Source organism: Tachypleus tridentatus, chromosome 3, assembly GCF_004210375.1.
Source record: "Tachypleus tridentatus isolate NWPU-2018 chromosome 3, ASM421037v1, whole genome shotgun sequence".
NCBI classification, from domain to species: Eukaryota; Metazoa; Arthropoda; class Merostomata; order Xiphosura; family Limulidae; genus Tachypleus; species Tachypleus tridentatus.
This window is the reverse complement of record NC_134827.1, coordinates 40,042,881-40,058,250: the sequence shown is the minus strand read 5'-3', so window position 1 is coordinate 40,058,250 and position 15,370 is coordinate 40,042,881. Positions and strand designations below refer to the sequence as shown.

Genomic DNA, 15,370 nt, shown 5'->3' with positions numbered 1-15,370 from the left:
CACCACACATCTGATGTTATAATTTGACTCACATCACTGTTTTAATTAACATTATTCTCACATAAAGAACAAACACCACACATCTGATGTTATAATTTGACTCACATCACTGTTTTAATTAACAACCTTATTCTCACATAAAGAACAAACACCACACGTCTGATGTTATAATTTGACTCACATCACTGTTTTAATTAACATTATTCTCACATAAAGAACAAACACCACACATCTGATGTTATAATTTGACTCACATCACTGTTTTAATTAACAACATTATTCTCACATAAAGAACAAACACCACACATCTGATGTTATAATTTGACTCACATCACTGTTTTAATTAACATTATTCTCACATAAAGAACAAACACCACACATCTGATGTTATAATTTGACTCACATCACTGTTTTAATTAACAACCTTATTCTCACATAAAGAACAAACACCACACATCTGATGTTATAATTTGACTCACATCACTGTTTTAATTAACATTATTCTCACATAAAGAACAAACACCACACATCTGATGTTATAATTTGACTCACATCACCGTTTTAATTAACAACCTTATTCTCACATAAAGAACAAACACCACACATCTGATGTTATAATTTGACTCACATCACTGTTTTAATTAACAATCTTATTCTCACATAAAGAACAAACACCACACATCTGATGTTATAATTTGACTCACATCACTGTTTTAATTAACAACCTTATTCTCACATAAAGAACAAACACCACACATCTGATGTTATAATTTGACTCACATCACTGTTTTAATTATTATTCTCACATTAGGAACAAACACCACACGTCTGATGTTATAATTTGACTCACATCACTGTTTTAATTAACATTATTCTCACATAAAGAACAAACACCACACATCTGATGTTATAATTTGACTCACATCACTGTTTTAATTAACATTATTCTCACATAAAGAACAAACACCACACGTCTGATGTTATAATTTGACTCGCATCATTGTTTTAATTAACATTATTCTCACATAAAGAACAAACACCACACGTCTGATGTTATAATTTGACTCACATCACTGTTTTAATTAACAACCTTATTCTCACATAAAGAACAAACACCACACGTCTGATGTTATAATTTGACTCACATCACTGTTTTAATTAACATTATTCTCACATAAAGAACAAACACCACACGTCTGATGTTATAATTTGACTCACATCACTGTTTTAATTAACAACATTATTCTCACATAAAGAACAAACACCACACATCTGATGTTATAATTTGACTCACATCACTGTTTTAATTAACATTATTCTCACATAAAGAACAAACACCACACATCTGATGTTATAATTTGACTCACATCACTGTTTTAATTAACAACCTTATTCTCACATAAAGAACAAACACCACACGTCTGATGTTATAATTTGACTCACATCACTGTTTTAATTAACATTATTCTCACATAAAGAACAAACACCACACATCTGATGTTATAATTTGACTCACATCACTGTTTTAATTAACAACCTTATTCTCACATAAAGAACAAACACCACACGCCTGATGTTATAATTTGACTCACATCACTGTTTTAATTAACATTATTCTCACATAAAGAACAAACACCACACGCCTGATGTTATAATTTGACTCACATCACTGTTTTAATTAACAACATTATTCTCACATAAAGAACAAACACCACACATCTGATGTTATAATTTGACTCACATCACTGTTTTAATTAACATTATTCTCACATAAAGAACAAACACCACACATCTGATGTTATAATTTGACTCACATCACTGTTTTAATTAACATTATTCTCACATAAAGAACAAACACCACACGCCTGATGTTATAATTTGACTCACATCATTGTTTTAATTAACATTATTCTCACATAAAGAACAAACACCACACGCCTGATGTTATAATTTGACTGACATCACTGTTTTAATTAACAACCTTATTCTCACATAAAGAACAAACACCACACGCCTGATGTTATAATTTGACTCACATCACTGTTTTAATTAACATTATTCTCACATAAAGAACAAACACCACACGCCTGATGTTATAATTTGACTCACATCACTGTTTTAATTAACAACATTATTCTCACATAAAGAACAAACACCACACATCTGATGTTATAATTTGACTCACATCACTGTTTTAATTAACATTATTCTCACATAAAGAACAAACACCACACATCTGATGTTATAATTTGACTCACATCACTGTTTTAATTAACATTATTCTCACATAAAGAACAAACACCACACATCTGATGTTATAATTTGACTCACATCACTGTTTTAATTAACATTATTCTCACATAAAGAACAAACACCACACATCTGATGTTATAATTTGACTCACATCACTGTTTTAATTAACAACCTTATTCTCACATAAAGAACAAACACCACACGCCTGATGTTATAATTTGACTCACATCACTGTTTTAATTAACATTATTCTCACATAAAGAACAAACACCACACATCTGATGTTATAATTTGACTCACATCACTGTTTTAATTAACAACCTTATTCTCACATAAAGAACAAACACCACACGTCTGATGTTATAATTTGACTCACATCACTGTTTTAATTAACATTATTCTCACATAAAGAACAAACACCACACGCCTGATGTTATAATTTGACTCACATCACTGTTTTAATTAACATTATTCTCACATAAAGAACAAACACCACACGCCTGATGTTATAATTTGACTCACATCACTGTTTTAATTAACAACATTATTCTCACATAAAGAACAAACACCACACATCTGATGTTATAATTTGACTCACATCACTGTTTTAATTAACATTATTCTCACATAAAGAACAAACACCACACATCTGATGTTATAATTTGACTCACATCACTGTTTTAATTAACATTATTCTCACATAAAGAACAAACACCACACGCCTGATGTTATAATTTGACTCACATCATTGTTTTAATTAACATTATTCTCACATAAAGAACAAACACCACACGCCTGATGTTATAATTTGACTGACATCACTGTTTTAATTAACAACCTTATTCTCACATAAAGAACAAACACCACACGCCTGATGTTATAATTTGACTCACATCACTGTTTTAATTAACATTATTCTCACATAAAGAACAAACACCACACGTCTGATGTTATAATTTGACTCACATCACTGTTTTAATTAACAACATTATTCTCACATAAAGAACAAACACCACACATCTGATGTTATAATTTGACTCACATCACTGTTTTAATTAACATTATTCTCACATAAAGAACAAACACCACACATCTGATGTTATAATTTGACTCACATCACTGTTTTAATTAACATTATTCTCACATAAAGAACAAACACCACACATCTGATGTTATAATTTGACTCACATCACTGTTTTAATTAACAACCTTATTCTCACATAAAGAACAAACACCACACGTCTGATGTTATAATTTGACTCACATCACTGTTTTAATTAACATTATTCTCACATAAAGAACAAACACCACACGTCTGATGTTATAATTTGACTCACATCACTGTTTTAATTAACAACATTATTCTCACATAAAGAACAAACACCACACATCTGATGTTATAATTTGACTCGCATCACTGTTTTAATTAACAACCTTATTCTCACATAAAGAACAAACACCACACGTCTGATGTTATAATTTGACTCCCATCATTGTTTTAATTAACATTATTCTCACATAAAGAACAAACACCACACGTCTGATGTTATAATTTGACTCACATCACTGTTTTAATTAACAACATTATTCTCACATAAAGAACAAACACCACACATCTGATGTTATAATTTGACTCGCATCACTGTTTTAATTAACATTATTCTCACATAAAGAACAAACACCACACGTCTGATGTTATAATGTGACTCACATCACTGTTTTAATTAACAATCTTATTCTCACATAAAGAACAAACACCACATGTCTGATGTTATAATGTGACTCACATCACTGTTTTAATTAACAACATTATTCTCACAACATAAAGAACAAACACCACACGTCTGATTTATAATTTGACTCACATCACTGTTTTAATTAACAACCTTATTCTCACATAAAGAACAAACACCACACGTCTGATGTTATAATTTGACTCACATCACTGTTTTAATTAACAACATTATTCTCACATAAAGAACAAACACCACACATCTGATGTTATAATTTGACTCGCATCACTGTTTTAATTAACATTATTCTCACATAAAGAACAAACACCACACATCTGATGTTATAATTTGACTCACATCACTGTTTTAATTAACATTATTCTCACATAAAGAACAAACACCACACATCTGATGTTATAATTTGACTCACATCACTGTTTTAATTAACAACCTTATACTCACATAAAGAACAAACACCACACATCTGATGTTATAATTTGACTCACATCACTGTTTTAATCAACAACCTTATTCTCACATAAAGAACAAACACCACACATCTGATGTTATAATTTGACTCACATCACTGTTTTACTTAACAACCTTATTCTCACATAAAGAACAAACACCACACATCTGATGTTATAATTTGACTCACATCACTGTTTTAATTAACAACATTATTCTCACAACATAAAGAACAAACACCACACGTCTGATGTTATAATTTGACTCACATCACTGTTTTAATTAACAACCTTATTCTCACATAAAGAACAAACACCACACATCTGATGTTATAATTTGACTCACATCACTGTTTTAATTAACAACCTTATTCTCACATAAGAACAAACACCACCGTCTGATGTTATAATTTGACTCACATCACTGTTTTAATTAACAACATTATTCTCACAACATAAAGAACAAACACCACACGCCTGATGTTATAATTTGACTCACATCACTGTTTTAATTAACAACCTTATTCTCACATAAAGAACAAACACCACACGTCTGATGTTATAATTTGACTCACATCACTGTTTTAATTAACAACCTTATTCTCACATAAAGAACAAACACCACACGCCTGATGTTATAATTTGACTCACATCACTGTTTTAATTAACATTATTCTCACATAAAGAACAAACACCACACATCTGATGTTATAATTTGACTCACATCACTGTTTTAATTAACAACCTTATTCTCACATAAAGAACAAACACCACACGTCTGATGTTATAATTTGACTCACATCACTGTTTTAATTAACATTATTCTCACATAAAGAACAAACACCACACGTCTGATGTTATAATTTGACTCACATCACTGTTTTAATTAACATTATTCTCACATAAAGAACAAACACCACACGTCTGATGTTATAATTTGACTCACATCACTGTTTTAATTAACAACATTATTCTCACATAAAGAACAAACACCACACATCTGATGTTATAATTTGACTCGCATCACTGTTTTAATTAACATTATTCTCACATAAAGAACAAACACCACACATCTGATGTTATAATTTGACTCACATCACTGTTTTAATTAACATTATTCTCACATAAAGAACAAACACCACACGTCTGATGTTATAATTTGACTCGCATCATTGTTTTAATTAACATTATTCTCACATAAAGAACAAACACCACACGTCTGATGTTATAATTTGACTGACATCACTGTTTTAATTAACAACCTTATTCTCACATAAAGAACAAACACCACACGTCTGATGTTATAATTTGACTCACATCACTGTTTTAATTAACATTATTCTCACATAAAGAACAAACACCACACGTCTGATGTTATAATTTGACTCACATCACTGTTTTAATTAACAACATTATTCTCACATAAAGAACAAACACCACACATCTGATGTTATAATTTGACTCACATCACTGTTTTAATTAACATTATTCTCACATAAAGAACAAACACCACACATCTGATGTTATAATTTGACTCACATCACTGTTTTAATTAACATTATTCTCACATAAAGAACAAACACCACACATCTGATGTTATAATTTGACTCACATCACTGTTTTAATTAACAACCTTATTCTCACATAAAGAACAAACACCACACGTCTGATGTTATAATTTGACTCACATCACTGTTTTAATTAACATTATTCTCACATAAAGAACAAACACCACACGTCTGATGTTATAATTTGACTCACATCACTGTTTTAATTAACAACATTATTCTCACATAAAGAACAAACACCACACATCTGATGTTATAATTTGACTCGCATCACTGTTTTAATTAACAACCTTATTCTCACATAAAGAACAAACACCACACGTCTGATGTTATAATTTGACTCCCATCACTGTTTTAATTAACAATCTTATTCTCACATAAAGAACAAACACCACACGTCTGATGTTATAATTTGACTCATATCACTGCTTTAATTAACAACATTATTCTCACATAAAGAACAAACACCACACGTCTGATGTTATAATGTGACTCACATCACTGTTTTAATTAACAATCTTATTCTCACATAAAGAACAAACACCACACATCTGATGTTATAATTTGACTCACATCACTGTTTTAATTAACATTATTCTCACATAAAGAACAAACACCACACATCTGATGTTATAATTTGACTCACATCACTGTTTTAATTAACAACCTTATTCTCACATAAAGAACAAACACCACACGTCTGATGTTATAATTTGACTCACATCACTGTTTTAATTAACATTATTCTCACATAAAGAACAAACACCACACGTCTGATGTTATAATTTGACTCACATCACTGTTTTAATTAACAACATTATTCTCACATAAAGAACAAACACCACACATCTGATGTTATAATTTGACTCGCATCACTGTTTTAATTAACAACCTTATTCTCACATAAAGAACAAACACCACACGTCTGATGTTATAATTTGACTCCCATCACTGTTTTAATTAACAATCTTATTCTCACATAAAGAACAAACACCACACGTCTGATGTTATAATTTGACTCATATCACTGCTTTAATTAACAACATTATTCTCACATAAAGAACAAACACCACACGTCTGATGTTATAATGTGACTCACATCACTGTTTTAATTAACAATCTTATTCTCACATAAAGAACAAACACCACATGTCTGATGTTATAATGTGACTCACATCACTGTTTTAATTAACAACATTATTCTCACAACATAAAGAACAAACACCACACGTCTGATTTATAATTTGACTCACATCACTGTTTTAATTAACAACCTTATTCTCACATAAAGAACAAACACCACACGTCTGATGTTATAATTTGACTCACATCACTGTTTTAATTAACAACATTATTCTCACATAAAGAACAAACACCACACATCTGATGTTATAATTTGACTCGCATCACTGTTTTAATTAACATTATTCTCACATAAAGAACAAACACCACACATCTGATGTTATAATTTGACTCACATCACTGTTTTAATTAACATTATTCTCACATAAAGAACAAACACCACACATCTGATGTTATAATTTGACTCACATCACTGTTTTAATTAACAACCTTATACTCACATAAAGAACAAACACCACACATCTGATGTTATAATTTGACTCACATCACTGTTTTAATCAACAACCTTATTCTCACATAAAGAACAAACACCACACATCTGATGTTATAATTTGACTCACATCACTGTTTTACTTAACAACCTTATTCTCACATAAAGAACAAACACCACACATCTGATGTTATAATTTGACTCACATCACTGTTTTAATTAACAACATTATTCTCACAACATAAAGAACAAACACCACACGTCTGATGTTATAATTTGACTCACATCACTGTTTTAATTAACAACCTTATTCTCACATAAAGAACAAACACCACACATCTGATGTTATAATTTGACTCACATCACTGTTTTAATTAACAACCTTATTCTCACATAAAGAACAAACACCACACGTCTGATGTTATAATTTGACTCACATCACTGTTTTAATTAACAACATTATTCTCACAACATAAAGAACAAACACCACACGTCTGATGTTATAATTTGACTCACATCACTGTTTTAATTAACAACCTTATTCTCACATAAAGAACAAACACCACACATCTGATGTTATAATTTGACTCACATCACTGTTTTAATTAACAACCTTATTCTCACATAAAGAACAAACACCACACATCTGATGTTATAATTTGACTCACATCACTGTTTTAATTATCAACCTTATTCTCACATAAAGAACAAACACCACACGCCTGATGTTATAATTTGACTCACATCACTGTTTTAATTAACAACCTTATTCTCACATAAAGAACAAACACCACACGTCTGATGTTATAATTTGACTCACATCACTGTTTTAATTAACAACCTTATTCTCACATTTTCAGTTGAATTTTTACTTTTCCTAGTTATTCTTGACATCCTCTATTTAGATATGTTGAATTCATATTTCTATCCACCACAAGGAATTAATGTAATAAACAGTATTTGTTTATACTTCAACCCTATGTCAGTAGTAATGTCTCACTTTTTTAAACAGTATTTCTTTATACGTCAACCCTCTGTCAGTAGTAATATCTCACTTTTTTAAACAGTATTTCTTTATATCGTCAACCCTCTGTCAGTAGTAATATCTCACTTTTTTAAACAGTATTTCTTTATCGTCAACCCTCTATCAGTAGTAATATCTCATATTTTTAAACAGTATTTCTTTTATACTTCAACCCTCTGTCAGTAGTAATATCTCACTTTTTTTAAACAGTATTTATATATCAACCCTCTCTCAGTAGTAATATCTCACTTTTTTTTAAACAGTATTTCTTTATATCGTCAACCCTCTGTCAGTAGTAATATCTCACTTTTTTAAACAGTATTTCTTTATACGTCAACCCTCTGTCAGTAGTAATATCTCACTTTTTTAAACAGTATTTCTTTATACGTCAACCCTCTGTCAGTAGTAATATCTCACTTTTTTAAACAGTATTTCTTTATACGTCAACCCTCTGTCAGTAGTAATATCTCACTTTTTTAAGCAGTATTTCATTATACGTCAACCCTCTGTCAGTAGTAATATCTCTTTTTTAAACAGTATTTCTTTATACGTCAACCCTCTGTCAGTAGTAATATCTCACTTTTTTAAACAGTATTTCTTTATACGTCAACCCTCTGTCAGTAGTAATATCTCACTTTTTAAACAGTATTTCTTTATACGTCAACCCTCTGTCAGTAGTAATGTCTCACTTTTTTAAACAGTATTTCTTTGTACGCCAACCCTCTGTCAGTAGTAATATCTCACTTTTTTAAACAGTATTTCTTTATACGTCAACCCTCTATCAGTAGTAATATCTCACTTTTTAAGCAGTATTTCTTTATACTTCAACCCTCTATCAGTAGTAATCTCATTTTTTAAACAGTATTTCTTTATACGTCAACCCTCTGTCAGTAGTAATATCTCACTTTTTTAAACAGTATTTCTTGATATGTCAACCCTCTGTCAGTAGTAATATCTCACTTTTTTAAACAGTATTTCTTTATACGTCAACCCTCTGTCGGTAGTAATATCTCACTTTTTTAAACAGTATTTCTTGATACGTCAACCCTCTGTCAGTAGTAATATCTCACTTTTTTAAACAGTATTTCTTGATACGTCAACCCTCTGTCAGTAGTAATATCTCACTTTTTTAAACAGTATTTCTTTATACGTCAACCCTCTGTCAGTAGTAATATCTCACTTTTTTAAACAGTATTTCTTTATATCGTCAACCCTCTGTCAGTAGTAATATCTCATTTTTTAAACAGTATTTCTTTATATACGCCAACCCTCTGTCAGTAGTAATATCTCACTTTTTAAACAGTATTTCATTATATCGCCAACCCTCTGTCAGTAGTAATATCTCACTTTTTTAAACAGTATTTCTTTATCGCCAACCCTCTGTCAGTAGTAATATCTCACTTTTTTAAACAGTATTTCTTTTATCGTCAACCCTCTATCAGTAGTAATATCTCACTTTTTTAAACAGTATTTTTATATCGTCAACCCTCTGTCAGTAGTAATATCTCACTTTTTTTAAACAGTATTTCATTATCATCAAACCCTCTGTCAGTAGTAATATCTCACTTTTTTTAAACAGTATTTCTTTATATCGCCAACCCTCTATCAGTAGTAATGTCTCACTTTTTTAAACAGTATTTCTTTATACGTCAACCCTCTGTCAGTAGTAATATCTCACTTTTTTAAACAGTATTTCTTTATACGTCAACCCTCTATCAATAGTAATGTCTCATTTTTTTAAACAGTATTTCTTTATACGTCAACCCTCTATCAGTAGTAATGTCTCACTTTTTTAAACAGTATTTCTTTATACGTCAACCCTCTGTCAGTAGTAATATCTCACTTTTTTAAACAGTATTTCTTTATACGTCAACCCTCTATCAATAGTAATGTCTCATTTTTTTAAACAGTATTTCTTTATACGTCAACCCTCTATCAATAGTAATGTCTCATTTTTTTAAACAGTATTTCTTTATACGTCAACCCTCTATCAGTAGTAATGTCTCACTTTTTTAAACAGTATTTCTTTATACGTCAACCCTCTGTCAGTAGTAATATCTCACTTTTTAAACAGTATTTCTTTATACGTCAACCCTCTATCAGTAGTAGTGTCTCATTTTTTTAAACAGTATTTCTTTATACGTCAACCCTCTGTCAGTAGTAATCTCATTTTTTTAAACAGTATTTCTTTATACGTCAACCCTCTATCAGTAGTAGTGTCTCATTTTTTTAAACAGTATTTCTTTATACGTCAATCCTCTGTCAGTAGTAATCTCATTTTTTTAAACAGTATTTCTTTATACGTCAACCCTATGTCAGTAGTAATGTCTCACTTTTTCTAGTTTAGCTGGGCCGGCATCTCGACCAATGAGAAGATAGGTTGTTTTCCTGCTCACGGACTGTGTTAGCTTTCCACCATACTTTTCAACCAGCTCTTTCACTTGGTCTCGCTCCAGTGATTCCAATACTCCTGTTGTCACAAAAGTTAAGCCCGAAAAGCAGCCGTCTTCTCCCTTAGTCAACGATAAAAACAAACAAACATAAGTACTGAAACAGAGAATAGTAATTTCACAGCTGCATAACGTTCAATCAGTCTCATCAAAACAAACTGTTTTCAGTGATTACAGATGTACTGTAGTTATAAGTACATTTATCAACATATCTTTCTCTGTCATAAGCTAAGTGATGTCCCATGAGAATTACTAATGGTTAGTAAACTTAAAACTAACTCATCTCTTAATCCAACAACCACAGTTTGGTAAGTAATATTACTAACAGCTAATGGTAATGAAAAATTACATTTAACGTTTGTCATTATAAAAATTAAATTTATTATTTGAAAAATATTACATTTTTGTTCAATTATAGTTTGTCCTGCATCACCTATTTCAGTTAGAAAACTTTTCCCAAAGTGATGTGTTAAGAAAATTAACCACAGATAGCATATTAATAAACTAAACTTAATATTACACCATTAGTATATCATAAAATATTAACTAATAATCTATATTGTTATGGTATACAAGTTTTAAGTTCTTAATTATACCAAGCAATATTTTTTAAAAACCATGAATTTCCCCTGGTATGACACACAACATATTTTTATCAACCATCTTGTCTTCTCTACTTTATTTCTACCACAAGTTGAAAGAATAAAACATTAGATGAAAATTACTCACTGTAGAATTGTCATAGCTTAGGCAAACCATAACTTTTATAGTTTTCATTTTTATTTGTTTGTAGAGTTATCAATAGAAAATCATATACCTCCTCTTTTAGGACATGTTAGTAGTTCTCTCTTACATTTAATTATACATTATCAATAACCAATAGAAAGTCAAGCTTTTCATCCATCAAACATTGTGTAATGTTGTGTTTTAATCAGATAATTACCAAACTCACTTAACAACACTCCAGTGAGAAACTTGATGACTTGCTTGGATGAATCTGTAACAGTTCTTGTTGAATACAGTGGAACTCCTCTAAAGCAGCCACCTTCGGGACTGATACAAACTGGCCTGATTGCGGGGGTTCCACTGTACATAATTAGGGATTATGTAAACAAAAAGGGACTGTGATTGAATGACCGCTTTCAAGGGGTGACCGAATCTGAGGGGTTCCACTGTAGTAAGTATGCCAAAAAAATTGTGGGAGTTAAGGGTAACTGTCTAGTTTTTGTACATTGTTGGCCTATGTTTTTTGTTATCTTATTTAATTAAATAAAACTTATTTAGTGCATTAGCACCATTAGTACAAAAATAAGGCTTAAACATTCTTGATAACTGACAGAAAGAAAAAAGAAGATTGGGTAAGCTTTTTATTTCTTGTTTTTATTTATTTATTATAAAAGTAACGGTTAAAAAGATATATATTTAGGTTAGTTAAGACTAGATTAGGTAAAATAATAAAAATATTACATGCGAGCAGCATGCGGATAATGTCATTTGGTAGCCTAACATGAGCTGCACATGCCACAAGTGATTAAAAAGTTATAATAGCATGGATAGTTTAACATGGTTCATTGAGAAATAAAACAACAAAATTTAATTATAAATAGACATATACTGTTACAAGCTTAAATCTACTTAGGATAAACAAATGTTGTTTCACGCCACAATTTAAAGTAATTCTAGAAAGAGTGAAAAATGGTCATTTAGATTGATTTATTTATATTTCTATGGTGACTGTAAGATTGGTCAAATTGACTAATCTCATGTAGAGTTAGGGTAAAGAAAAGAACTTATGAAATATGACATTCTACTGAGAAAAAATGTTCAAAACATGTTTAGGAAGTTTTCAGGGATCACACAAAGGAAGCATGAAATTTTTAGACATGAGGAAAAGTTGTTTGTTTAATCTTAATATGAAAATAACTTTACACATGGACAATTCAAATCGAATACTCAATGTATCCATGGAGAAATATTTATTTCAGTTTATTCTAAAATACTTTACTGGAAAAAGATTTTTAAACATAAAAGAGGTATAATTTATCTGAAAGACTGACAAGTTTTGTGGAGATATAACACACTATACTAAAAATTAGAAGTTTTACATCTGAAAGGATTTTAAACAAGTACAAAGAAGTTGCATTGCATAATGGGTCAAATTGACCAAGCCCGTATTCAGAAAGCTAATTTTTTGCTTTTGTCTTTGTGGTACGTACATTATATATATTTGGTCTGTTCAACAAGGAACTTTACAAAACCAAATTCAAGTCTTTGTTTTTTTAATCTCTTTCCCAGCAACACTTCTATTCCATACAGTAACCAGAAGTCTCAAAAATAACAAAAATATATTTAGTCAGATAATGCTGTAAACACCCATTTACAAAAACTTTATAAAATCATTCCAGAGAAATGTTTGTAGTCAAAACTCACCTCAGGTATTACTTTAGAGCCGAGAGCATGAGGTCCGTCTCTCTCCCTGAATCGCTTGTAGTTTAAAAATCTTTTTTCTTCTTCTCTTCAGGTGTTTTCTCTTGAGCAGAACTCTGTGTAAGATTCATGTTTCAACAAACCAAGTAGTAACTACAGGAAAATGAATTATTCTCTCCTTGTAATTTCAGGATTAAATGCCTATTTGACTACATATATTTCCTTAACTCAATATATTACAAATGTCTACACTTTTATAACTAGTAAACAACTATGAAATATTTGTTGAAATATTTTGTTATGAAACAAAAATATAATTTTCCATTAAGAGTACTCAAAAAATAAAATAACTCAATTACAACAACTGTTAATGTAATAATAAGTGTTAAAAACAACAACAGTGTATATATTGTATACTAAACTTAAAAAATATTGTGAAAATAAACAGGACAAATTATATTAATATTGTGTGAAAGTTTCAGATTGTATTCATTTAAAGAATACACTAATAACCCTTCAACGTTTCCATACCATGATACTGGTATCTAAATATCAGTTTGAGATCACATTTTACAAGTAGAAAACACAAAACCTGTGTTTTCTCAGATCAACCAAAACATGGATGTCACAAATTTTACACAAAATAAAGGAATAGTAACTGAAAAAAAGCTTGCATACATTTTCAGAAGTTGTTTTGATGGACATAATGTTTAGGCAGAATAAATACATACCAAAACAAAAACTTGATACCATCTTTGAACCTTCTTTCTTTGGAGACTTGAAAGTTTGGCTTGTGTTATCTTCAACAGAAGGTTTACTTAGTGAGTTCTTCGGATGAGGGACTCTTGATTCTTATGAGAGGTTGACACAACAGTTCCTGATCATGGAATAAAAACAATTTTAAAGAATAATGCATTGGTTTCAATGCACGTAGCATTATTTCTAACATAATTAATACCACACATACAAAGACCACTAAGAAGGTGTCCACTCTATCTTCAGGATAATGCTACTAAAAACCAGCTGGAAATTACCAGTGGGTTATATGCAATACATGTTTTGTGTGACACTCATACAAATAGTATCATGGCTACATAATGTTCTGAGATAACACACTGACACAAGTCTGTATGATTATTTGATTCATCATAAAATTAATGTCTGATTGCACATTTCAAACTAAATTTCAAGGCAACAAAACGTTTCTCATTAGCAAACATCTAGGAAACACCCTGAACTAAAACAAACTCAAAGTCTCATTACATATAAAAGAAAACAACAGACTTCTCTCAAACTAATTATAAATTCTGCTGTCATAGTGAACTTCACATTTCCTTCTAAACATGAGTTATTAATTTGTTCTTCCACACCAAATCTTATCAGTTGGTTAAACCTGACATCACACAAACATGTACAATGAAATGTACTGTGCCATTTTTATCTCCTATTGCTCTGAAAGTTCAACATAAACATTCCCTGAAACAGTTTAAGAAATGTACTTACTTTATGTACTTCACTGATAATAGTGGTTGGTGTTTATTATAAACGTTTATATAGTATGTACATGTACTTCACTGTTAATAGTGGTTGGTGTTCATTATAAACATTTATATAGTATGTATATGTACTTCACTGTCAATAGTGGTTGGTGTTTATTATAAACGTTTATATGGTTTGTATATATGTACTTAACTGTTAATATTGGTTGGTGTTCATTATAAATGTTTATATGGTTTGTATATATGCACTTCACTGTTAATATTGGTTGGTGTTCATTATAAACATTTATATAGTATGTATATGTACTTCACTGATAATAGTGGTTAGTATTTATTATAAAAGTTTGTATAATACAATAGTGTCAATAGTGGTTGG

General features: G+C 30.4%; 1 protein-coding gene across 1 annotated transcript in view; it reads right to left on the bottom strand.

Annotated features, from left to right (window-relative positions):
- The window catches only part of Gnf1 (germ line transcription factor 1), a 77,827-nt gene that overhangs the window by 60,077 nt on the left and 2,380 nt on the right, over positions 1 to 15,370 (bottom strand). Inside the window, exons 2-3 of the mRNA XM_076492060.1 lie at positions 13,499 to 13,583; positions 10,952 to 11,131 (exon numbers count right to left, since the gene is read on the bottom strand). Of these exons, the coding sequence (XP_076348175.1) occupies positions 10,952 to 11,131; positions 13,499 to 13,583 (265 nt within the window). The remainder of the gene's footprint in view (positions 1 to 10,951; positions 11,132 to 13,498; positions 13,584 to 15,370) is intronic.